General features: G+C 47.3%; 1 protein-coding gene across 7 annotated transcripts in view; it reads right to left on the bottom strand.

Annotated features, from left to right (window-relative positions):
• Positions 1–25,220, bottom strand: part of LOC118789708 (protein quaking) — a 79,836-nt gene extending 54,616 nt beyond the window's left edge. For 5 of the 7 annotated variants that reach the window (XR_005005473.1, XM_036546261.1, XM_036546260.1 and 2 more), the window contains exons 1-2: positions 24,858–25,076; positions 475–617 (exon numbers count right to left, since the gene is read on the bottom strand). Coding sequence is in view for 6 of the 7 variants with exons in the window: in XM_036546261.1 (XP_036402154.1) it covers positions 475–617; positions 24,858–24,999 (285 nt within the window). In the remaining variant the exon portion in view is untranslated. Of the gene's footprint in view, positions 1–474; positions 618–24,857 lie in introns of all 7 variants that reach the window. The other 2 variants (XM_036546259.1, XM_036546258.1) reach the window with 1 other exon arrangement.
• Positions 25,221–27,483: the final 2,263 nt, after the last annotated feature.

Below are 27,483 nucleotides of genomic sequence, written 5' to 3'. Positions count from 1 at the left end.
GATGCAGGGCCAGACAATGGAGCCGGCACAAAGTCCTTCAGGTTTGAATAAGGATGCAAACAAAGTCACAAAGCCACAGCGTCCGCTCCGCCGGATCAATACGTTGGACATCGGCCTACCTCCTAATGCAGAGAAAATTAGATTATATTGACTTGTACAACTGCTGTAATTAAATAGAGGGTATACAGTAGTAAGCCGTGCAGTCGCTTCTGAGTTTTATTTCTTATTCATTGTGATGGAGAGGAGAGCCCCTGCTTACGTGTGCATCGGATGAAATCGACTTTAGGTTTAATTCCACCGCACTCTCTCCTCATGCCCCCATCCTGCTGGCTCCTATGGACACTCCCCTGCCAATCCCCTCCGCCCCCCTTATCCCCTTCTCGTTCTCTACCCCCCCGCCCCCCCTCCCTCCCCACCCTCCCAAAATCCTTTGAGAACTTAAATAGGCCGAGTGCAACGGAAAGGGGTACTTACATCAGGATACTCTTTTACAGGCACATAAAGTTTCTCTTGTAGCTGCACGATGGGGCCGACGGCGTCTGGCAGCTCTGAGGCCCTCTTCTCTGTGCTGCCGTTTAGCGTGTCGTTGTACATGTCCTTCCGTACCCTGCTGATCTCTGCAAGAGAGGAGAGGAGAAACACCCCGTCAGACACGCCCCTCCGAATCCCACCCATCAGCGGCAGACACACGCCACTCCCCGGCACCACCGTCCTGTACGGGGGCACCCACACAGACCTTTCCGCTGTAGTCATCGATATTTGTTTGAGATGAATGACCTTACCGCCCGTTATACAGCAGTATATTAAGCACAGCACCGGGGGTTAAGTTCTCTGGTCGGGCACTGACCTTCCGGGGACCGAAACCCGCAACCGCCTAATGTTACAGCCGAGTCTCCCCGACCGCTGTGCCACGCTGCTGCTCCCGGCCCACGCCTCGCCCGCGGCCGTGTGACGGCTCTGACAGAAGCGAGACAGCTCGTCTGCACACGCTGCCATACCTGCCTGTACCTGTCTGCACCTTCCCGCACATGCCCGGGCCCGTTCTCACATGTCGGCCTGACGTCTGTCAGGGTGCACCGCAGATGAGAACCAGCCTAACAGTCACCAGCCGAAGCTACAAAAAGTCACCAGCGCTGCTTTAAATTCAGTGCAGTCAAGTGAGGCGTCCCGGCCGCCCCCCCACCGAGCTCCGGCATGCAAAGGCTGTATAAACCGTCGACCGGCGATGCATGCCGGTGAAGCTGTCGGCCGAAAGGTGGCTCGTGTTGCCGCTGGGGCTCCGCTGTTGCTGTAGCGCCTGGGCCGAGGGGACTGGAAGGGACTGTGAACATTGTGTTCCTGTGCAGTCATCCTACACCCCCGTGCCTCTGGTGCCTCCTCTGGCTGCCAAACACCCTGTCAGTGACCGACACAAAGGAGGGGGGGGGGGGGCGACACAGCGTCCCCACTGCCAGCTCTGCCGAGCGCCCAACGCCGGTCGCCATTTCATGTAGGAGGGGCGGCTTCAAACGTCCACGGAGCGCGTGGGTCAAGAGGTACGGAATTACTGACACTATGACGCAGTCGTGTAGAGACGTTTTAGGTGCGCTGTGATAATAGCCACGCAGTTACTCACGGCCAACCACTAGGTTGTACGACTCTCGGTATAACCTCACAATCCCTTTCACAGTGCCGCCGGTGGGCCTCCTACAGAATCCCTGCAGCCGCGGCGAAGCCAAACTCAACGCCGGTGAGAGAATCTAAAAAGCCGGGCTCCCTTTTAGCGGCCTACCTTCCCATGGGCCCCTGGGGAACGGTGTGCTCCCCGCATTATCTATGCGGTCTCCCTGCATGCAGAGCAGGACGCGAGGAGACAGAGGAGAGATAATCACATTAATAACATATGATCCAATCTGTCATTTAATGGACGGGTAATAACTCTCCATTTCTTAAACCAACGGATGTCTTCCCAGAGGAGACAGAAAGGGGGAGGGGGGAGGGAGAGAGAGAGAAAGGAGAGAGAGAGAAAGAGAGAGAGAGAGAGAGAGAGAGAGGTAGCTCTAATAAGGTAGGAATGATAATTAAAACCACCAACTTCGTTAATATTTCATAAAAGACATTAAATATCCTGGTCCCTAGATGCTGCAGCTGCTGCTGCGCGTTGTGTAATTCTATTACTGGAGAGAGAATTCTCAGACGCTATTCTCAGGGGCACTCAAGGAGGAGGGAGAGATGTAATTACAGTGAAGACACCCTGACTACCATACCTGCACAGTGATATGCACTAAACCCACTGATGCCTGTACACTGAAACGCACCAAGGCCACTGATACTTCCACAGTGTAATGCACCAGACCCACTGATACCTCCACAGTGTAATGCACCAAACCCACTGATACCTCCACACTGTAATACACCAAGCCCACTGATACCTCCACAGTGTAATGCGCCGAACCCACTGATACCTCCACACTGTAATACACCAAGCCCACTGATACCTCCACAGTGTAATGCGCCGAACCCACTGATACCTCCACACTGTAATGCACCAAGCCCACTGATACCTTCACACTGTCATGCACCAAACCCACTGATACCTCCACACTGTAATGCACCAAGCCCACTGATACCTCCACGCCGTAATGCACCAAACCCACTCATACCTCCACCCTGAAATGCACCAAACCCACTCATACCTCCACAGTGTAATGCACCAAACCCACTGATACCTACTGACTGAAACACACCAAATCCACTGATACCTCCACCCTGAAACACACAGGTCCACTGGAGCCCTCAGAAAAAAGGAGCCACTCAAAGCAAATCCCACAGAGGAGACAACACATCAAACAAAAGCCTGCAAACAAGGACAACAGCGGCCCCCTTCACAGTCTGACCAAATGCTTTTACCCATGTGCACTGCAAAGGGCCTTGCCCCGGGCTGTATGTCAATAAAATGAACACGTATCATAAAGATCAGACTACAATGGAGGACACGTTTGACCATACCCGTGACAGTAACTTAGAAAGTTGTTTATGGCTACATTGTTACTGCGGTAAATACACTGGTTGATTTATACATCTCCGCATGACACTCAAGGCTGGCTCTGGGAAAAAGCCTGTTTAAAGGCGATGAAATGGACTGGTCATGACAGAGGCTGCAAGAAAACTGTCCTGCCACTCCAATGGACACTCACACATACCCCTCACTGTTTTTAACCCCGTAAGGTAAACATCATTCAATGAAAGCTGGGCACCCCGGCAACGAAACAAAGGATCAAGGATTCTGGAATGCTAAAATTGTTGAATTTTTCGAGTTCAGCTGGGATACGCTGAAGCCCATTTTGTGTGTGTGTGTGTTTTAATGGCATTAAAATGGAGAGCTTAGGTTCCATTTTGTTTCTCTCTGGGAAGTGTTTTTTTTGTGTTTTACTTTAAGATGCAAGTTCCGCTTTTTCTGACTTTAATCACTGGATTAAACGCCCTTTCTAGTATAACAAATCTATGTGAATAGAGGATTATTTAACAAAATATTCCCAAATTTATTTATCAGCTGGGCCAGTTCAGGGATTAGAATTGATTTTCTTTTACCAATTAATGAGCTTAGTATTTATCCATGAACAGACATACATTTGTATTTTCATAGACATTTGAAATATATTAGAAACACATTGGTCAGAATATACTGCGTACTTTGATTGTATTCTTTGCCCGAGTACTGAGTAATGTCCAGTAGTCCGATTGAGGCCCAATTCTGAGGATGATTAAACTGTCAGGCAGTGATTAATGGACAGCATTTTTACAGCGTTTTAACAGCGTTTTTAGTGATTTGTCAGCTTTCTGGACCTCAGAATTCAATCATTTTCCTCGGTGCAGTGGCCTGAAGGGCTGCTCTGGCCGCACCACTGAGCCTCCAACTACCACCACACACACACTCACACACACCCGCATACACACACACACACTCACACACACCTACACACACGCATACACACACACATACGCACACACACACGCACACACACACACACACACACATACGCACACACACACTCACACACACCCGCATACACACACACACACTCACACACACCTACACACACGCATACACACACACATACGCACACACACACACACACATGAACACACACACACACACAAACAAACAAACACCTGGATCCACAGACACACACACACATGCACACATGTACACGCGCGCACACACACACATACAGTAAGGCAAATACACACCCAAAAAATGCTCACTTTCTCTCAAACACATACACTCCCTGTCAGTACAATACACACCTTCTCTCATAAACACACATTTTCTCCTTCTAAGATCACACACATACAGCACACACAGACTTTTTTACATTTGAAAAGCAATGGAGACAGTTGTCTGTAGACAGTACAGTTATGAAAATCTAAAGAATGCAAAAAAAGATTTTCTACAGTAAAAAAGACAAAACCATGGAAAAGCCTCTCAGCGCTATGGATAAGGTCTGAATCCTGCACCAGGAACATGTTTATGCATCAGGCATTACTGGATTAGCCTTATTGACAGTATGCTGCTAAGGGTTTGAAGGCTTACACTCAAAACTGCTAACAGTGAATTACAGTGATTCCGAGATGACAGCTAGAGGGCTAATTCACTTACATAAGTGCATAACCATGTAAACTTTAAAAATCTGTAAACCTGGACATAACCCTGGAGCTGGCTCCATCTCATCTTATATTGTGTGAGATACTGGCTGCCTGGATCTGAGAGACACTGACAATATGCTGAGGCTTTATGTTTCAACTTTCACTTTAACGTATAGAGGTTAAAAACACAAGGCTATGAAGGGCCATGGTGCAAAGACAGTAACATTGCACAGCCTTGCACTAGAGCTTTGTCACACTCGCAGTAAACAACAACAGAGGGAGAGTATTGACCAGCAATACACTGAGACCATGCAAATCTAAATAAACAAGTACAGGTAGCCAAAAACACAGTTGTTCACATGCAGGCCGTACAGGAGTTCAACACACTGAGACCATATCAGTGCTCAAAAACACAGAGTGTACAGTTATTCCCAAACACAGAGTCTGTACAGTTGTTCAGATGTTCATAAACCAAGAGTGATCATATTGGATTATAGCAAAAAGCTGAGATACTGTATAGCTGTTCACAGACGGAGAGAAACCACACAGGTGCGTCTATCCCCCCATAGAGACCATGCTGCTGTTCCCAAACGTAATCAAATATGCTCAATGGGGGGGGCACACACCGGATAAAGAGAATGGTGCTGGTGGTTGAATTTTTAATAGTTCATCGCTCACAAAAAGGAAAAAATCACTGGGGAAGTAAATCAGCTGTATCCAGAGGAGAGACACGGAGACACCGCGGATCTCTGAGACCCGACGGGGGTCGCAGCCGAGAAGGTCCGCGGCGCTAGGTGAGTTCGCGGATTCAGACGCCGTCTGGGCCTCCCTCGCCGCGGTCGGTCATTAGGGAGCGCGGTGGGAGCCGGGGAGAGGTAATTACAGGGCCGCGCCGGCCGGCGGGATCGGGCCGGTCACGTGACCCGGGAGCTCCGCGCAGGGGAGGGGGGGCCGCCGGGGCAGGCTGCCTCCCTCACGGTGCTGTTTATGTGCGTCTGCACGGCTCGCACACCTTCCATTAAAGCGGCCGACGGCGCGGGCAGGTACAGCCGCTCTGATACAGTTAAGCATGGCGTCTCTCTCCCTGCAAACAAACTACACAGTGACCGCAGTGCCTATCTCTCTGTCTCAGCTCAGCGTGCTTTCAACCACTTTAGGGTTGGAAGTGATCGTATTATCATTTTATCACATCTATCTGGAAAGCAGATGGCCCTGCTGAAGGCAACAGTGTCTGTATGCGCCTCTCCCTCTGTCTATCTCTCCCCTGCCTCCCTCTCTCTCTCAATCTCCCCCTCCCTTTCTTTTCTCTATCTCTAGTTCACCCTGTAAATCTGGAACAGATTCACTATAGTGTAACTTCAATAAGCTCTGTTCTTTACCCTTAACTTATTACAGTTCTCAATACTTAACACATTTACCTATCGATCACCTATCGATCACTGTCCATTTGTGATGTAGTGTATTCAAAAAAACTTGGTTAAATTCTTTACTCAGAAACAAGCTCTGAGTAAAATGCACTCTGTCTCGGGCTTGTGTGCTTAGAATGCTTACCACACAAACATACCAATGGTCCCTTTGCTGGAAAGATGTTATTAGCATAGAGTAACGTCATCCTTGTTTGCTCCTGCAAGCCAATGGAGCAATATGTTCCACTGATGAATAAAACTCACAGTCAATTGCACTTCAAACTCCTGAAGGAGGACTCCAGGAGGAAAGACTCCTACAACAAGCAACCTTAGCCTCACTCATCATAAACCATAGCTTTTCCCTCATTCAAAAAAGAGGGCACTAATGTTTTGATGATGAACTGAATATATCAGTATAATTATACTATTATTTAATTAACTTGTTAATGGAATGATTATCTGTGGAAGTAACTGTGATGTTTTCTTTCTGCTATGAAAAAACGCACAAAAAAAATAAAAAGACAAAGAAGAATGAAAGTTCGGTGATGGCGCAGAATGAAACACGGGTGCACGCGTGAGGCCTTCCGCAGCACACGCAAGCGCTGCGTGACACACGCACGGTCGCCCCGGCGCCCTCGACGGACGCGGCGCGACACCGCCTTCTTTTGTGAGGAAAATGAGTGCACGCTGAAAGGGGAACGAGGGGAGGCGGGGGGGGGGGGGGGGGGGGGGGAAGAAAGGGAGAGGGGCCTATCTCGCTAACACCTGCCTGTGTTTGTAATTACCGCACCCTGCGAGAGGCGGCCGCACCGAGAGCGCGGGTTCAGCCGAGGGGGGACGAGAGGCGAGGCCTCAAACAGAGACACCATCTGGGCCTCCACTTCCTGCCGAATTACAATTCCGCTCCCTCCCCCCCCCCGCCCCCTTCTCCTTGCGCCCAACCCAAGCTCCAGCGCTAACGCTAGCGGAAAGATTCCTTTGACTCCTGTCACGATGAGCGCCTTGATGCAGTAACCTGGCTTTGCATAATATTACGCGATAAATAATAACGCACCATATGCCGATACATTTTCTCACTTGAGAAGCGTCTAGACATTTCTTGTATTTAATGGTCCTTGACATAAACAGCGCGGTACAGTATGCAACCAGCCACCTGTCAATAGACAGTAAAATGTTTATTGCTTGAAACCAGAGACCAACGGCTTCCACAAAGAGCAGTGACCAGCACCTCATGCCTAAAAACACTGGAAGTGACCGGGAACCAGTGGCTACTACTCGTGACAAAGAACAATCAGTGACCGTCGACCAGGGACCAACGATTCCAAACACTACAAGACCCATCAGAGACCGGGGGCAGAGGCGCGTGGGTGAACTGCGTTCTCATCTAATCAGAAAACGAAGGAAAAAAAAAACCTCCTCGTAAAGGGGACGCACAAAATCAAACAGCCCTTGACCGAACCGTTTGCGAATCCGGTTAATCAAGGTTAACCGCTATGCTCATCAAAGGATGAGCCTTAAACGCAGCAGCGCGGCGGAATCATAAAGCGGCTGCACACCCCATTAAATGACGACTGTTTTCTCCCCCCGATTTTATTTCCTCGGCACGGAACGCAAACGCATTGTGACCGTCACCCGGGGTGCGGATAAAAGGCACCGGGGATATATTTAGCCGCGCCGTTATGACCGCCTGGCTCTGTGGCTGTTGACTCCATTGCCGTGGGAGGAAACCAGCCGTGCACAAAGAGTCACCAAACCCCCTCACCCCAATTCAACCATCAGAGGAGCACAAATGAGCCGGGACACATTCAGCACCGAAAATCCCCGACACAGACAGAGAGAGAGAGGGAAGGGGAGAGAGAGAGAGAGGCAGAGAAAGGAAAGGGAAGAGGGAGAGATAGAGAAAGTAAAGGGAGAGAGAAATAGAGGGATGAGGAGAGAGGCAGAGAGAGAGAGACAAAGAAATAGAGTAAGAGAAAGGGAGAGGAAGATAGAGGGAAGGGAAGAGAGAGAGAAAGAGAGGAAGGGGAGAGAAAAAAGCAGAGAGAGTAGGGGAGGGAAAGAGAGGGAAGGGGGGAGAGAGAGAGGGGGAGAAAGAGAGAGATAAAGAGAGAAAGAGAGAGAGCGAGAGGCAAAGAGAGAGAAAGAGAAAGGCGGGTTGACTGTTCCCCCCAGTCGCCTGGCTCTGGCACAGACCCACTTCAATTAGCTCAATCTGCCAGGATGGGGAGCTAAAAGGGCCAATCCAATATTTATAAAAACATGCGTGCTGCTTCTCTGTACATGCAGAGCAAAGTGATCAGAGAGACAGGACTGACAAGCTTCATCATCTCCTCCACTGCCTAATCAGAGTGAGCAGGACTGCTGGCTGAGTGCACACACTCTCACTGACACACACACACACACAGGCACACATTACCACACTCACTCACACATTCTCTCTCTCACACACACACACACACACACAAGCAAACAATCATGCAGGCCTACACAGATGTTCACCTGCCCACACACTCACACTGATCTGAGACAGACTGGTGAAATGTGCACAGACATAGTCCCATATTTATGCAGTCAAACATAGCGGCATTTGAATTATGCGTTTGTGTGCAGTACATATTTTTCCTTTGCAGAAGGGTAATATGACTGCAACAGTTTAATCAAACTTCCCAAGATCTTTTAAGCAAATCTTCAAAAAATACATTAAAAATGCTTTTAACTGATTTGTTCTTACTTTCTGCTTCCTCTGCATCTTAAACATTAAAATAATCCTGAAAATCAAGGCGATCAGGAATGAGGCAGATTTGGAATATCCATCTGTAGTTAAATATTCAATTATTGTCTCTATGAGTTTCAAGCTTGATCCCCCAGCTTGTGGACATATTCAACGGGTTTTCTGCACTGTGTAAAATGTGGGGCTATTCACGGTGAACCGGTTTGATTTCTATCCTATTTAAAAAGTGCAAGCCAGCACCTTCAACAGTAGTCTGTCTGGTGCCTGTTTAATTTACTCAGCGCAGGAGCTCAGAGAATTGGAGCCAACCAGAGATCAGGGCTTCAGGTCAGCTCATGCCAGCGCTCTTTGGTTTGCAGTGTGTGTGTGTGTGTGTGTGTGTGTGTGTGTGCGCGCGCGTGTGAGGAAGACTGTGTGTGTGTATGTGTGTGTGTGTGTGTGAATATCCGTGCGTGCACGTGTGTGTACGCATGTGTGTATGTGTGTATCTGCGCAGGTGCATGTGTGTGTGTGCGCGAATGTGAATACGAATCTGTGTGAGTATGAGAGTGTGTTTGTGTACGTGTGTTTCTGTGCCTGCATGTGTGTATGTTTGCGAGTAGGTGTGTGTATCTCTGTGTGTTTGTATTTGTGCATGTCCCTGTGTGTGTGTGTGTGTGTGTATCTGTGTATGTCTGCGTATGTGTGAGTGTATGTGTGTGAGTGTGTGTGTGTGAGTGTGTGTGTGTGTGTGTGTACCAGCGAGCAGCATTTCTCTTGAACAATGCTGCCTCAGGGGCTGCTGACACAAAGGAAATGATGATTCTCCATGGCAAACGCTAATGCGCACCAAGAGAGGAATTCTGCTGCGCTCAATGCAGCGGGGAGCGGGGGAGATGTGGCAGCATATGGGCCACACTGTCACAAAACAGCCCGCGGCTGGCCGGCTGCACCCCCCCCCCCCCTCCCCCCAGCGCAGCCCCGCGCCCAAAGAAACATCATACTCCGCAAACTCCGCAAACTGTGACATATATGTCCCCACAAACACCATCAAATGCCTTGTAGGGGACGCAGCAGCAGCTGTTTCTATACAGCACCGCTGTGTGTGCGGCGTATGTTTGCAAGAAGCGACTATCAGCGTTATACTGCTGACAGTATGAAAAGGAAAATAATGAGGCCTCTTCATGTACGGGTATGTGTATTTAGTGTTAGACAGATACCAGTGGAGGATGGTGAATTTAAAAACAGACCTTGAAACTGCTCGTTATACACGATGTGTTTTATTATGTTTTGGGCTATAGGAGATTTAGCTAAGCAGCTGAATGCTTTGATTTCACTTGATTTTTTGAAGCAGCACAAGCTTTGCATATTTAACAATAAACAAGCAAAAGATAAAGAGACTGGGTTATATGTAATGATTTTGATTATAACAAGGATTTAGACTAATCCCCCAAGCTTTCTGTCATTAAATTTTTCATAAGAATTGCACAAAGTTCATTGCTCAAGGGTGACCTTTACTTTGAACGGCACACTTGTTCATCAAGCAAACACAATCAAAAACAGGTTATGGACAATTAGCAGTTTAAAGGCACCGAGCCTCATGAGTTTTTGCTAGTCACTGCAGCAGCTCTGGAGATTAGCGTCAGTCGCTACACAGTTCATAACTCGCCAGCTGATAATTCGGGGAGACAGAACCCAAAACATGACTGAAAAACAATTATCTTTCATATTTTGCGACATGACGAACAGCAACGGCAAAAAGGAAACCTGAAACGCTAACTCGGAGGACATTCTCGAAATGCTTTTCCCTCTCCTGCGTTCAGATTTAACATGACATAATTGCGTTGCGTGTCACGAGACAAAGATAAGGAGCTAATGGTTTAATGTCTCTGAATCAGCGGCTGCATACATCACATGTCCCAGGGACGTGAGGTCAAATCCCCCTCCCTGAATGAGCGGCACACATTTCGGCTCCGCGGTGCATGAACCGTTTATTATCAATCTCCACCAAACCAGGTGGCTCAGGTGGCCGGCTTCCTGGGGCTTCTCTAACACTGTAGCAACATCGTGGGAGCAAGAGCTACATTAGCCTGAGTAAAGACGGCCTGCCAAATGTGTTTTTTTTTGTCAAAACACTACTTATCATTTCACAGGCAGCTGTTAAATAAAATAAAAAAAACACTAACTGAGGCCTGAGCAATTTATTTGCTAAATATAAAGAGATTTTTCTCCTTGCGCAAAAAAGGCAGCAAACCTAAATATGAATTAGATTTATTCAGGAATGTTTAACTAGCATTTTGAGGAGGCTGAGCGTTTGACTCGCAGCTTGCAGACTGAATGAACTGACTGTGCGAAAATCTGCTCGTACAAAACAAACAGAGGGAAAATTAATTTTCTAAATAGTATGGTTCAGAGATCGCCTTTCTCATCTGTCTCCTTTTGGAAGGACAACTCCCAACACCCCCACTCACTGTCCCCCATCCCCCCCCCGTCGAGATTTCAGAAGATAGTGAATGACAGTCAAATGACAGTCAAATGACAAGAGCTCTGCCTTCACTCCATAGACATGCACACCACGATTCATTCAAAACTGCCAAGACATTTAAAGGAAAGAGCTGCTTAATTTAAAAAGCGAGGCTGCCCAGATTAATCTGGCACCACGCTGCAGCAAAATGACTTTTTACATTAAGGTGGCTTAGCTGTATTGATTGTATCCGGGGGTCACTTTGTTTTAATACAGTGGCAGATTAATCTAGGAGGATTTCTTTTGTTGTTGAGTGGCGCTTTCACTTAAGAAAACTTGGCAGGTTTGATTGAATCCACTGGACGGTGCATATACATCACTATCTCAGAATAAATAAATACAGTCTAGCCTGTCTACTGCATTTAGGTAATGACTCTTTAAATGATTAGTCACACAGTTGCCAAATAATCTGACAATTGAGCAAAAGAGGTAAAATCCACCTAAGTACTTCTCCTGAATCTTGACCTGTGAACTGAAGACAAAGGCAAACGCTTTTTCCTGCGGTTTCCAGAATCACAGAACTGCTTCCCACGATCGAGCGATACGTTTGACTCTGCAATTGCACAGTGCCCATGTTCAACACAGTGTTACTCCTTTTTAATTTGCAGCAGATGGTTATACCTCATGGTAATCTAATTTAAGCGTGGAATAATAAGTGTGACTGGGCTTCACCGGCTCTGGGTGCATTGTCTATTTGGTTTCATTTTCTTATCCCCTCCGAAATCTGAGCTGTCATTCTTTCCCCTTGCTCCCTCACAGACCCCATTCTCTGAGGTACATCGACAACGCCAAATTCTGGGACCACACGCTTCACTAACAGAGCTCCATGCCATGTAGACGATGTTAGCACCTTCTTGGAAAATATCTTAGCGTGACTGGGATTTCCTGTTACGTTCAGCTACATGCACTCCAGGTATACCAAGAGTGGCAGTGGACGCAGACCGATCTCTCCTGACTCAATTTATGATGTGACTGTGGACATCGCCGAGAGGGAGCAGGCCTGCTTATTTTGTGGTCTGACGAATCAGAATGCTTTCGTTCGCACACAAGCTTCCATAAATAAAACACACACTGCATGCACTGCATGGCCAGTCAAAGCTCTCCACTGCTTTTTGGCAAAGGGAGAGTTTACTGCCCCTACTGTGGGCAGTGGCATAATCACCTTGTCTCCTGCAGTTTCCATATTTCGTGTCCAATCTAGCTGCTGCACAAATAACTGCAAATAGTATGCGTGCAGAAGAAAAAAATGAAATGTGCAAGCCCTGCTCTGTCACGGTTTGTTAGCTGCTGGACTGAGAGGCAGCTGACCGCTGACATTGCCTTAATGGGTCCTGGGTAAGGTTAGCAACAGACAGTCAATCTAGGAACAAACCATCGTCAGGCCCCAGCTGACACTGTGTGGTGCCTCTATACCTGAGCACAGCCAGTGAGAATGAGGCTTTAGTTACCCCCTACGGGGGTATGCTGAAAAGCAGAGTGAATATGGCACAGAGAGAGCATTCAGTACTGCTCACAGACACACCCACTGGCAGTTTACAGACCAACAGACACCATTCAGTGAGATACAGGCAGACACAGTTCACAGACAGAGTGCTTGATACCACTCACAGACACACCTGTTGGTACAATTTACAGACCAACAGACACCATTCACTGAGATACAGACAAAGCTCACAGATAGTGTTCGAAACTGCACACAGACACACCCATCGCCACAATTTACAGACCAACAGACACCATTCACTGAGATGTGGACAGACAAAGCTCAAAGATAGTGTTTGATACTGCTCACAGACACACCCATCGCCACAATTTACAGACCAACAGACAACGTTCACCAGCATACCGACACACACGGCTCACAGACAGTCCAATGGTCGCAGCTGACAGACATACAAACAGACACCATTAACAGACAGATCACAGAGGCAATTCACAGACATATGGACGCCGCTAACTGAAATCCTGACAGACACGGGTTCCCATAAGAACCGACTGACACTGTTCCACCGGCACGCACCACGCATGCTTCCTTCTTCAATATTTGATATCAAATAAAATTCACTTACAGCAAAGGTCACTGAACATCGCGGGCATAATGAAAAAAAGCATGCAAATACGAAACCCACAGATACAAGCTAAACCACTCTTTACATTCCAGACACAAATTTCTTGTTGCGGATAGGTCAATATGCCTTTGTTCATTTAAATCGATATGCTTTGAACAGTCTATTCCTGGTCTTTTTTTTTTGTTGTGGTTATGACTGTGAAGAGCGCTGCCCTTAATACAGCCTCATGCCGGGTGACCGAGGCAGGACTGAGTGAAAAAATGGTCTCAGTTGTACAGGGAGCCTTAGAAATGAGAAATGTGAATGCATTATGAGAGGAGACATTGACGTCTTGCCCCCGAAGTAATGATATGCATAAATTTCCCCGATTACTCTCTCCCAGCTGTGAGCGGGCTGCTCAGGTGAACAGACAGCCGAGCCGACGGTCTGCAGCCTAGCAACCCCCGTGACCCCCCTGGCCTCGTGACCCCGGTGAACCCGTCTCGGCCCAGATGTTCCCCCCCGCAGACTGAGACAGTGTCTGGCGCAGGCCACGCCCTTTTGGCTCCTTTCTCCATTCTGCTCCCTGTTCCCATAGACTCATTTATTTTAAAGAAGGAATCTGATTCATTAAAAGAGATCAGCCAGGGAAAAAGACAGGCCCTCTCTGATTGGCCGGCCTCTGACTTGTGACCTGCACATCGCCTAACTAGCCTTGACGAACCAGGATCGACTTGAGATCAGTTCAGTTTACAGCCCGCAAATCTCTGCTTTTTCAGCTGTGCAAACGCCGTGCCATTCACTTCAGGCAGATTTGAGTTTGCCAGGTTTGCTCTTCAAAGAGGAACAATTTCTTAGGGAAGCAGCAACTGGTAAGCGAAAGTCGGAACGACCAATTGAAGGGTCTCACTGGTGGTGTTTGTCCTCCCCTCTTTTTCTGGTGGGAGAACCAATCACATCTCCAGGAGGGGGACGAGCGCGGGAACTGAACTCCGTGTGTCCGGGAGACTCCAGGGGTCACACAGACTTCGGTGCGCTCAGGGCACTGAGTGCAGTGCGTCAGACTGAGGGATTACATGCCACTGGGGTAATAATATGTTTAGGACACATCTGCTTTCATACCGGCCTGTGTGTGTGTGTGTGTGTGTGTGTGTGTCTGCGAGTGTTGTTCACACGCTGCGTTTATACACGCAATCGGCGAGTGTCATCAACACAGCCACACGGCAGCTCCTGCAGTCAAAAGCCTGCTGAAAGCACGCAGACTGCCGCATGAGGTCTATGCCATTGTCTTTGAAAATTTCAACAGACAAGCGCTGCATACTGTGGGTTGTGCAAGGTCAATCCATTAAATCTTTTCAAAATGGCTTTGTGAAGCAATTGAGTGTGACTCCACTGGGTGTTTGACTCGACTTTAAGACTGCGACCCAGATACGACCCCACCGTGACTCCTCTGAGAGGTTTTGCCTTTACTAAGAGACTGAGACCCTGTTGACGCTATGTGACTCCCCCCTGCCCCCCCCAAAGCAATCATGATCCTACTGTAACACCTCTAACATACTGTGACATCAGGGGCCCGTCTGTGACCTTAATGTCACCCGTCTATGGGACTCTGACTGCACTGTGACTGCACTAGGAAGCCATGACTCCATGAAATAGGCTGTACTTGCACCCATAGAAGAAATACATGAGAATATATTTCAGAAAATGTATTTTTTAGCTCAAACAATATGTGGAAAATATGTAAATTATTGCTGTTTTGGTATACTGCAATATATTTCTGCTTTGTGTTAATATATTGTAAATGTATTTACCATTTATTCTCCTGCTGAACAACATATTTCTCAGTACATTATAATATATTTCATTTTCATACGAGAGGGTTATGAATATCAAATCATTTTGTATACATTATATTTGGAAACACAGAGAGTGTTTTTGAATAACAGCAATATTTGCTTTATAAAACATACACAGTACATTCAAGATCTCCAAGCTCACTGTGATCCACTGAAGGATACCCCATTACATTACTGAGAGGTTTGCTATTCATCTTCATTTATACAGGTGAATTCATGTTATTCACATTATCCATTTATACCGGTGAATGTTTACTGAAGGGTTAAGGACCCTGCCCAACGGTTCAACAACAGTGCCCCACTGGGGATTCGAGCTGGGAATCTCCAACCAGTGAACGGGTTGTGACTCAGCTGATCTGGATTTGACCCCAGGATAGGTTCTAAATTGTACAGCTTTTTCAAGCTTAAAGTTAAAAAAACATGCATTTTGCTGCTTTTCATTTGCTGACTGATGCAGTTCAGTTCCCTGCTGATAACATACCAATGAATCAGGCGCCACACCCCCCCCCCCCGCGTGTCCCCCGTCCGAAAAGATGATGAAATGATAGAATCTGGTGAGATGTAACTAACGGTAATGGTAATGCAGCCATAGTGTCATCCACGGTGCCGTTCCTTTTGAAAGCCGAGAACGATATGAACGCTTTGATTACAGGCGCAAGCAGAGTCGGAGCGCTCAGCCACTGAACCAGCAGATCATGGGAAATCAAGCAGGGAATTGAACAGAGGAGCGAAAAAGCAACCCCCCCGCCCTTTAAAAGAACCCAACCACCCCGCCCCGCCGCCGCCGCCGCCGCCGCCGCCGCCGCCGCCGCTGCCGCCGCTCCAGAGAGAAAGCATTATTCAAATTTTGAACACGAATTCGATTGCGCGTCCTATTTTTCGGTCCTGCCAGGCAGCGGCTTTACTTTCGGTCCCGTGCTTTTCGTAGTATGCACATGTGGTGCGATCATTCGCTCTTTTTCACATTCACTCTGCCCCCCCAACACATACACAAACACACACACACACAAATGCATACACACACCCCACCCCAGACCCTACAGACGAAGGAAAACCGCAGAGGAGACAATTACTATACATGACGGGGACAGCATCCAAGTTAATTCTGGAGAAATTGACTTTGCCCACCAACCCCCCCCCCCCCCCCTCTCCCCTCTACCTCACTTCAGTTCTGAATTAATTAATTACTCCAATTATGTGATGAATGGGGCTACTTAGTCTAATTATGGGATGAACTGGACGGATTCTCCGCGTCCCTGTGGGCCTTCGGGATGCTGCTCGAAAAGGAGACCGTTCCTGGAACCGACTGCATCCTTCAAGTCCTTACCGGTAAAAGACCTTGCAAATCTCCCTCTGAGTGCAATTAAGCGGCCCCGCGGATGCCTGCCTCCCACCCCCCACCCCGTCCCGGCAGGAAATATCGAGGGGCGGACGAGAGCGGGCGCTTCTCTACCCCTCTGATGAAATTACCCCCTGCCCGCCTTGGCTCCGCAACAAAAAACGGGGGGTTTCGGGGTGCCCCTTCTATGTCGTCTGCTACACTGTCTGTTCTGTGGAGCCCTCCTTTCCTGGCAGAAGACAGTACAGGACCTGGGATGGGGATGGAGATCGATATTACTGCAACCCCCCCCCAACCGAGGACAGCAGCGGTAAATTCAAGGTCTTCGGGGTAACGCTGGGCGGAGATAATCACACGCCCAGCTTCCTGCCGGCCCGCTCTGGCGGCTGCTCTCTGGTGACGGTGTAAAGAAGTCTCCGCTGCTGTTTGATGGCACTGTCACAATCCCACGGGGCTCTTCCGTTTTCATTACAGCCCATTCCCCGGTGGCCCCGTGCGTCTAATTGTTTAATTGGCCGCGTGTGTGTTCACCTTCCCGCTCTGTGAAATACACTCCAGCTTCCCAGTGCCCAAGGTTTCTAATTCACAGCAGAGTGGGTGACTATGTACTGCAGACACACTCCTGGAAGGGTGATCGCACCCCAGTATTCTCGCACCCCATTCTCTCCATCACTCTGTTCTCTCACCACATTCTCTCCATCATCCTTCTCTCTCTCCGTTCTCCTTCACTCTATTCTTACTCCATCCTCCCCCCGACTCTGTTCTCCCAGGCCATTCTCTCCATCACTGTTATCTCTAATACTCTGTTATCTCTCTCTTCATTTTCTCCACCACCCTCTTGTCTCTCTAGAATCTTCATCACTCTGTTCTCACTACATTCTTTCCATGTTTTCTCCATCACTGTTCTCTCACTTCATTCTCTCATCAGTCTATTCTAACTCCATTCCCTCTACCACTCTGTTCTGTCTCTCTCTCTCTCGCTCTCTCTCTCTCTCTCTCTCTCTCTCTCTCTCTCTCCAACCCTCTGCCGTCATTCCCATGGGCACGCCACCCCCCTCCTCCCCCTCCCCTCTCCGCCGGATGAAGGTCTGCAGTGTCACTTTAGTGCCGGCTCATGTGATTAAATTCATCACCTTTATTACAGCGAACGAGCAGCTCTGTACGGCTGGGTGCCCTAACTGCGGGGAGAGACAGCATTCCTCAGCGCTAACGGCAGAATCCGTCTGCGCATCCGTATGCGCATCCGTCCGCATCAGCCGCCGCATCCATTCTGCCTGCTCCAGGCCACTGCGCAGGCACATCGCTCACCGGAGACAAACTCCAAACACACACACCGCTGCTGCTGCTGCTGTTCTGCCACCTCACCAGCACACACTGGCACCAGCTCTGCTCACTGCCTACCCCAATACACAGACACAGAGAAGACTGTATCAGGTGCACCACCCACCACACACACACACACAGACACACACACACACAAACACACACACGCACACGGATGTTTACAGTCACATAATTCTACAAATACATGACCAAACACACACAGCAGGACACATACACAATCACACAATAATACAAATGCATAACCAAATGCATGAATACACACAGCCCCAGACACACACACACTCACACACACGTGATGTGAGAATCCATATAACGCAGCCGCTATGGGGGGGGGGCTTATGGGTACACTGCCCATAAGCCGTGACACTCTTGCCCCTGTAGGTGTAGCCCCATCAGCTCAACACAGAGCATGGTGCTGCTGTTTCTCTGTGGCATGGTCCTCTGCCTGTGCTGGGCCAGGCACTCCAAAGCCACACAGCACTGTCTGGGGCGTACAACAATCTGCCACTAATCTGACAAATCTGTATGCCCACTGAGACTATACATACACACAAGCACGCACAACCACAAAGCCACGAGTCATCATAACTCACGTAAAACTAGTTACAAAGGGGGAAGGCCGTGGAAGACTCAATCCCACTTTCTTCCCTGGTGAGATGCGCCCCCCCCCCCCCCCACCCCCACCCCGTTGTCGATGCCACCACCGTTGTTTGGCGATCTTTTATTTATTCTCGATGGGTAAGGAGCACAAGGCCCACAGCGGAGAGTGAGAGCGTGAAGGAAAACACCAACTTGGAGCTTCACGTATGATCAATGTTGCGCCCCGGCACAAGCTGTTGGGGATATTTTATCCCCGCCGTGAGCAGAATAGAGCTGAGGTCTGCAAAAAGCTCGTGATTTAGCGCCGGTCGGGCGTTACCGGTGGAGCCGAGCTGCGGCAGCACCCCTGCTCTGAAGCCTCCAGAACCTCCGTGGTGAAAATGGGAGAGGCGCAGGGACCCCCTGGCCCCCGCCCTCGGCGAGCCTGTCTCCAGCACCGCAGGGCAACTCCAAACAGGGGCACCGGTGAGTGGCGGGTGGCGGCCAGCAAATGGGCAACGTGGTCGCTGGTGTTAGTCCTTGAGCTCTTCTGTTTCTGACATGATCAGCCCCGAGTGGCTTGTTACCGTTGAGTTCCGCGCATAGCTTTTAAATTGCGCTGTGTTCCACAGACAGTTTTCACTCTGTGCTGCAGACACAGCGTGTGTGTGTGTGTGTGTATGTGCACGCGCGCGTGCGTGTGTGTGTGTGTGTGTGCGTGTGCGCGCACACCAATAGCTCACAGATTTGGCCTTTTCAAACCCCAAAGCCATCGAACACTGTTTCATAACTTTGTTGGAATCCCTATCATTGCTCATCTCACCGAATTTATTTGGACATTTTGACACAGACTGATAAAGTTCTGTATCAAGCCATGTAAGGCAAATGTGATAAAAAGAACAAGATCAAAGCCTCCTTAGATAGGTCAGCAGATTACTATTATTATAATACCGTTATCATTGTAAGTGATGAGAGCTTTTTATGGGGCTACAGTAGCGGCATGCAGTTGTGCATGCAGCAGCAAAAAACAACTTCATTGGCCTGAACTAAATCCTCTGCTGCCAAACAGACACTTAGTCTCACAGAGTGGGTTTTTTCCTCTCTGCGTATAACAGGGGACAAAGCAGTCACAGTGACATTCCCCCTAAGTTAACTGCTAATTGGCTGTCCCCTTACCAAAGCGTCCTATTGGACTACATACTACGGCATTTTCAATAGCCCTCTGATACATTTTGTAAGCGGAAGAACATAAGCCAGAGAGGAGGAAGGGGAAAGAGACGGAGGGAAAGGGAAAGAGAAGGAGAGGGAGGGAGAGAGGGAGACAGATAGAGAATTTTGACTTTTTAGGTCTACTCAATTAGTTTAAATAAAACAGAATCATTGAGAAAACATATACAAAATGAAACAGAATTAAAAAATGAGCAAATTAATTTAAGTCCAGAAAAACAACACAATCAAAACCATGAAATTAAAACTGAAAGGAAAAAAAACAAACAATGAATTTTTACATCACTAAATACTTACATTTCAACTCAGCCCTAAACAATAATCATAAAGCTCCTTGTCCATCCACCTTACAGATACAGTTCCCAAAGCCCCAAACATCTATGTCACTGGTCAGATCCCCTACCAGATTACAGTAAGAAAATTCCACTTTGTGGCACCTGGTGACCAACCCTTTGAAGACCTTTTCCAGGTCTGTAGACCCACTTGCTTTGATTTGATTTCCCCGGGTCACTCGAATCGCTACCTCGGCCTGACCAAACAAGAACTTACAGTAGACAAACCGGTCCCCTTTCAGGGAAATACGTGCTTTGGTCCAAATGAACACTTCATAAGAGAACGCCTCTCCGAGAGTCTCAGACCGCTCCCTGATCAAATTAAACACGTCGTGTAAAAAGACGAGTCAGTGTTTCAGTCTCACAGCAGAAAGGGCAGCTTTCCCCAATGGAAGGATCCAGAAAGAGAGAGAGGCAGAGTGAAAGAGAGCAAAAAAAAAGCAAAAATGGCTAAATGCTAAAGGGGAGCGCAGGGCAGAAAGAACTAAATGAACTGAGCTGGGAGACCCATGCAAGGCGACAGAACCGGCATCAGAGCAAGCGCTAACGTCAGGTAACTCAAGCACCAGATTGACTTTGTTTTTCAATTTTTCCCTCAGACATTAAATACCTAATTGACTTGGTTAGGTAGTCCAATTACTGCACAGGCCCACCTTCTAGATCTAAATGAGTTTATCATTTAAAGATACTGATAAAATTAGAGGCATTCTTCCCCTAAAGGATGAGTGTTGCCAAAGTATTCCTTGTGTGGGTAGTGTTGTATGTACATTTAACTTGCAACAGCATGCGGACACACACACACACAAACAAACTCACGCAAACACAAAAGAACTCACGCAAACACACACACACAAACACACGCACAAACAAACTCGCGCAATCGCAAATGAGCTCATGCAAAGACACACAGACACAAGCACACACACACACACACATGCACACACACACTCACACACACACACACACACACATGCACACGCACACACAGTGCACAGACAGCTGGTAGGCACTGATCTCTTTGCAGATCTAAGCTTTAATATCACTTCTCTGGTCTTGTTCTGTGTATGAGGTCAGTGTTCTGTCTTCAGCAGCCCTAATAGTAGAAGTGAAACTGATGTTTCAACAGCCCTCAGCAAATCTGGACAAAGGGAAATGCACCTTATGTGTCCTTGAGTTATATGTGAGTGGGAGAAAATGCCATTACAAATTCAGCCTGTCTGTATCTGCCCATTGGTGACATACTTAACATATATAGCACATACTGTAACATATGTATAAGCACATAGTGTCTCCCTTAAACAATACCCAAACAAGACCAGTGAAACAAAGATCTTCTCTCATACATGTAGTCTCTGTATGTCTATACGGGCTCTGTCTCTCTCTCACACACCTATTTGACACAATGCCTTCATATCTAGTGAAGGCGACAACTATTCCAATGATCCACTGGTACAGATGTAGTACTGATTACTGGTAAGAAGACACTCCATACTGGAAACCAGTCAAACTCACTGACTTAACTGGCCCTGCTTTCACTTGACCAGTTCCTTTTACTGTTTCGCTAACTTCTGTTCAGCACAGAAACTGGATAGCAACCAGACAAAGGAGAAGTGAAACCCAGCAAGTTCAGTCAAGTTATTTTCATGTTGGTCTTATCTGTATAGTTGTGTATTCTGCCTATAAATACAGCGGCTGTGGTATGCTCCACTTAACAGCTCTTGCTACACTAAAATATTTCCTTTTGGAACGTAAAAAGCATGCTAATCACTTATGGTAAATGTCATCTGAAAACAAAAAATAACCGTGTAAAAACGGCATGAAACAAGGACATGAGGAGCTGGGGTGCTGTGTGATAGGCCAATGAATCATGTGCTAAAATCTAGGTAATGCTGACGTGGGTTTTTAGCAAACCAGCTCCGACAGCACAATTCCCTGTATGTGTCTGTGCCTGGGTCTGTTTTTATGTGTGTGCGTCTGCATATGTGTGTGTGTGTGTGTGTGTGTGTTCTTGTACGTATACATATGCAGGTGAGCACGTGAGTATGTGTGTGTGTGTGTGTGTGTGTGTGTGTTTCTTTGTGTACAGATGTGTGTACATGTGTGTCTGCAAGCATATGTGTGTATGCATATGTACATTCTTGGGTGAGAGTCCTGGAATGTGGATATGTGTGTGTATGTGTGCGTATGTGTGTGTGTGTGTGTGTGTGTGTGTGTGTGTGTGTGTGTGTGTGTGTGTGTGCGTGTGTGTGCATAGCTTAGGCACTGCAGGAATTTCACCACAGATGATTCATTCTAAGGAAAAAACAGAGACTCGTGAGTGAGCGTGTCTGTGATTAGACACCGCAGCAGATACTGCTGTCGCCCCCCCCCCCCCCCCCCCCAACACACACATACACACACACACACACACACACAGGCACTTGTGTGTCCCACCACCTGCAACCCAATAAGACCAGTCCAACATGATGGACATTATTGCAACAGTAAACAACAGGTACACAAAACACCCATCCACAATGCCAAGCATTCTTAGACAGAAGCTGTATCCTGCAGCAAGTCTACACCACCACTGAGACTTAGCAAACACATGCACAGGGACAGGGCAGGCTTTTGTTGCTTTGTCAAAGAACTCACTTTCTTTGATGGACTTTGGGAAAATGGTATATCTTTCAAACCGCAGCACGACACACAAGTGCATATCTGGAACAGTCCCAGTGAAAGCATGTCAGAAAAGAACTGAACAGGCAAGGCCTTTAAGTCGAGGCCTTCCTGAAATCAAAATTGCACCCTGCTACACGCTAATCTCAGCTCACAGAAACGCGAAGTTCGATGTTTAAAGAATGGTTCCTGCAACAACGCTGAGCGCCCTAGATATGCCCCGTATCCCCTTTTCAAGACTTCCCAAATGAAACCCCCGCTCTTCATTCACAAAGCATTACCAAGAACCCAAAGAAGGGGGGGGGGGGGGGGATGGGGGGTTGCGCGAAGGGGGTCTCTGCTGTGGCGCACACATCGAGGGGTTTATTGTGGTGACCGAGCGATAAAGCCCCCTGTCGCTCCCCTCCACTGACCGCGGTTACTCCTCGCTTGTTTCTCCTCTTTAAATACCCCGCTGTTGCTTTTCACTTACGGGTACTCCCTGCTCAAACAATACCCATTCACGAAGAGACAGACTTTTCTTTCACCCGAGGCTAGGACGGGGGCGAAAATAAGCGTTTTTTGAGCTTCTTACTTTCCAACTCTTCTCTCTGTCGAGAACACCGTGGAGGTGCGGAAAGGGTTGGTTGCACAGGGGGGGGGGGGGGGGGGGGGGGGGGGGGGGGTTAAGATGAGCAGCACATGAAAGACAGGCAATGGGGTTATCACATCTCAGCCTATAAATCCCGAGCCAAATCAGAATCGCAATAAAACATTTGGTCGCACTCGCAGGACAAAGACAATGTTTACCCAAGCGCAACTGGCCCACTAAAGAGGTCGTTTTAAAAAGTTAGCAACTGTAAAGTAGAATTGAAGGTGCCGGCGGCGATTCTCCATTCTTCAGCTGTGGGAGCCGTTTGAGTTGAACCGTTGAGAGCCCCCTGGCGCTCGATCCTGCTTCGTCCATACAAGTTTCCCAGTTTTCCGCAGCGCACGAGTTCTTTTCCACCAACTTTTGATCCCGTTAACCAGCCCTCAATCATCTCGAGCCCCGCCACTATTAGGAGGGGCCAACAAAGTCTTTTGCTAGTATGAATTCATCCCTCTACCCGAAGAGGCACTGTCAGAACATTACTTCCGTTTTGACATTCTTTTTACAATACGAACAGATCCATTCCTTGTATATTCAATTTTCACATTTACGAACCACTGATTAAATTCGCAACAAAAACAACTAGGCATCCAGCAGCCGAAAGAAGGCCCTCGTAAATCACTATTATTATTATTCCTAATTTATTATTAGTAAGCGCAGATTATTTGGACAAACCACAGTATATATTTCATGGGTCTATGTAAACAGCATAGCTTTAATTGAGAATATTTGTTCAATAAAGTACCTGGTGCAGTATCTTAATGCGCTATGGGCGTTCAGATGAGCGTCATTTCATCAGCTTCTAATTGCTTAAGACGGAATATTTGCCTGTATGTCCACTGTATTAACTCGTACACCTGGTAAGTTGTGTTAGAAAATATGGTCTTTTGTAGTTGCAATCGTTTAAATTTTTAAATTAAATTGATTTACAAATAAATATCAGTTTTGCTTTTATCAAAATAAACGATCCCGATAATGATTAAGCAGTTTCCTGATGTACTACAGAGGATGGTGTAATGAACACTTGCAAATATAGTTATCAATGAAAAGTATATTAGATAAAGAGCACAGAAAAGTCTGACAGTCACGTTGTTTTCGTAGTGTTGCCACGTTTGACTCATTGGATTGGAAATATGTATTTTTTGACGAAGCTGTACATTATATGCACAGAGAGCCTTCAGATGTTGTCACCGTACGGACCGCCTACAGTATATGGTAGTTATATGCACGGCATTTTAGGACATGCCTGGGGTATGGTTTTTAGCAGCACGGTGCACCTGCAATTTGTTTAATTCACGTGCCAGCATTGTGGAACGGGTACGCAGCATTTCTCACCTCTATCACATGAGCAATTTCATAGCTGACACCGTCGAAACCTCTGAGAATTGGCAAGCGACACAAACCATCTATCCAAAAATAATACAAATAACAGAGAACACGTAACGCTCCAGGAACGTTGAACGCTCGGTGATTCCCCCATCCCGGTCATGCAACGACAACATACGCGCACACTTTTTCCCCACTCACAGCGAAGAACGGGTCGCACATTTGTACACATCGATTTCCTTTTTTTTTACCTTCATCTAGCAGTCGCTCGAGGTGGTTAAAAATCCCGCAGAAGTTCGGCAGACTGCTCATCAGTTTCTTGTCGTTCATAAGCTGCATGAGATAGTCTGGGGTCGGCTTCGGCTTCTCCTTCGTTTCCATTTCCCCAACCATATTCCAAAAAATCACGCGAGCCCTGATTAAAACCAAGAGTGGAAAAACAACTTCAACGTATAAATGAATAAATAGGGTACAAAAAAAAAAAACAGAGTAGAAGAGGCGGACGCTGAGTCTATTCCACCCTGTCCTGTCCCCTCTAGCTAGCCAACGCAGCGAGCCCTTCTGTCTCACGGTGCTGCGATCACTTTCTTTATGCACACCACTGGAATTGTGTTCCTTCCTCTGTCAGTTGCTGCAAAGGGAGATAAAAAAAAATAAAATAAAGAAAAAGGAAAACGGGAAGAAGGGGAGAGGTAGAATCTTCGTATGAAAGGTGCCTTTATAATTCCACAAGTTGCTCAGGATGAAGAATAAACTCCCGTGTGCCCACTGTTCTTGAATCTTTTATTTTTCAGTAAACGTGTGTTGTCCTTCTTCGTAACGAGTGTCTTAAGGCCGTTTAAATGTCCCTTTTTTTTCCCCCCAAGTTCCCCAGAGCTTGCAGTGTGTGTTGTCTGTGTCTGTGCACTGAAAACGTCTATCTCTCCCGTCTCTCGCTCTCAATAACGGAGCTTTTCAATGAAGCTGGCGTTTCGGTCTCCGACAACTGTCTCGCTCTGCTTCGCCTGGGCTCGCAGCCCGTCACATGATCAGACTGCACAGCGGAGTCCTTCCAGTCCAGAGCGTGCGCGCTGCTTTGCCGAGTGTGGGAGGGACAGGCGCGGGCCCGAGTGCGCGCACACACACATTCACACACACACACACACACACACACATTCACACACACACAGACAGGCGAAAAAAAAGTAATGTCAGAGCGTCACACCTGCAGTGGTGACAGGGAGGGGAGAGAGGGGTCGAATGCGAGGCCAGGAGGGAAGTGTCCCGCACTCCCCTCATTCTAACGTGTAAGTACAGCTGTGGAGCACAATGAAAATTAGTCTCACATGGAGAATTCATGAGCATTTTTCCAAAACAGCTGCTGCCTCTGTGTTTTGCATTTTAGCACACTTTGCATCACAAAGATCAGTACTAATCTAAATTTGAAGTATATGAGATTAGTATTATTTCCAATGTCCGTACTCAGAATACAACCATCAGCAGACTGGTGACTTCAGCCATGACCACCTATTTTGTCTTACTTGTATGTTTACACAGATTTACCCAGCTCAGTCACTTTTTCCTTCACTTCCCACAGATTGCTGTTCCCCAGGATTGGAGCATATTTCAGGTCAATCTCCATGGCAGCTAGTCTGCATGTAAAACAGGCGCAGTAATTCTGCTGCTGGGATGTTGGAATGACAGTGTGATTCTTTGGGCCCGTCTCTCCATTATTAACTGCTGCTGTAATTGAAAAAAGGACCTGGGCTAACAGCTAACAAATAATGCTCCAGGACATTACTGTAACGCTCTAACAATGTTATCGCAGTGGCGCTGTACCTCACTGGCACTGTCTTTGAGGTCATGCTGGGGTTGTGTGGGTCAAAGCTATCAAGCCTGTTTAGAGCTCAAAAAACATATGTTTGTCTCAGTGTTATCTGTGTAGTTATGTCTACATTTTAAAACAAGTTATGTGAGCTCTTTATTCTTTCTTCCATCATATCTATATCGGTAAATATGAATGAGATAAACATTAATTTACTGCATTTGCAAATGTATGATGTGAGAAATGGACAAATAATGTAGAGTTGCAGCGATTGCACTGAGTTGAAGGCTCAGATTGCATTCCTGTATCAACTTGTGGTAAAATCAGTGGTTTTAGCCCGAAACACCATTTGATTTTTTTATCATCACTGAATTAAACATACTTTTTATGATGGCGCTTGCAAAAATGTTCCCATCAAACTTGGAACTTCCCATTTCAATGTGAGTATACAAGGTTCTCAAAAGGCAATTGATTGCAATGGTCAAATGCAGGAATAGCCACAAACAAGATAACTGTATTGTGTGTTTATGAATTGATCGAACAGATGTTTATGAAGATGGGTTCATTTTGAGGAGGAGTGCATGAAAGTGTGCTTCATGCTCCCTGTGTTTAACTCCTAAAACAGTGTTCTTTGGGTTTGCGAGGCTGGTTACTGTGTGCTTCAGCAGCTTCTTTCATCAAATGTGTCTTGCTGGCCCTCACAGACTCTCATATATTTGTCACAGAAACCCTTTCCCGCACAGTACTGAGGTAGCTTCATGAGACCCATCTTTCAATCTGCGGGTATTTTTTACGACAGCAACCACTCTCATATTACATTTGTGAAATGGACCTCTCTGGTCCAAAGTAAAGGATACAGATGATAGTGCCTTCTACAACTGCAGCACACTGCATTTGCTCAGGAAAGGCTCTCATATGGGGGGACTTGCATGCCATTTCTACATGCCCAGTTAAGCAGTGTGGTATTTTCTGAGACAATCTGGGTGGAACTCCTTGCCCAAAGGTACAACAGCAGTGGCCCACCTTGGATTCTAACCAGCCATGCCGTTTAGTACTACACTACATTGCTGGTA

This window comes from Megalops cyprinoides, chromosome 15, assembly GCF_013368585.1.
Source record: "Megalops cyprinoides isolate fMegCyp1 chromosome 15, fMegCyp1.pri, whole genome shotgun sequence".
Taxonomy (NCBI): Eukaryota; Metazoa; Chordata; class Actinopteri; order Elopiformes; family Megalopidae; genus Megalops; species Megalops cyprinoides.
Note: the sequence above shows the minus strand (reverse complement) of the source record. Positions and strands in the feature narration are given on the sequence as shown.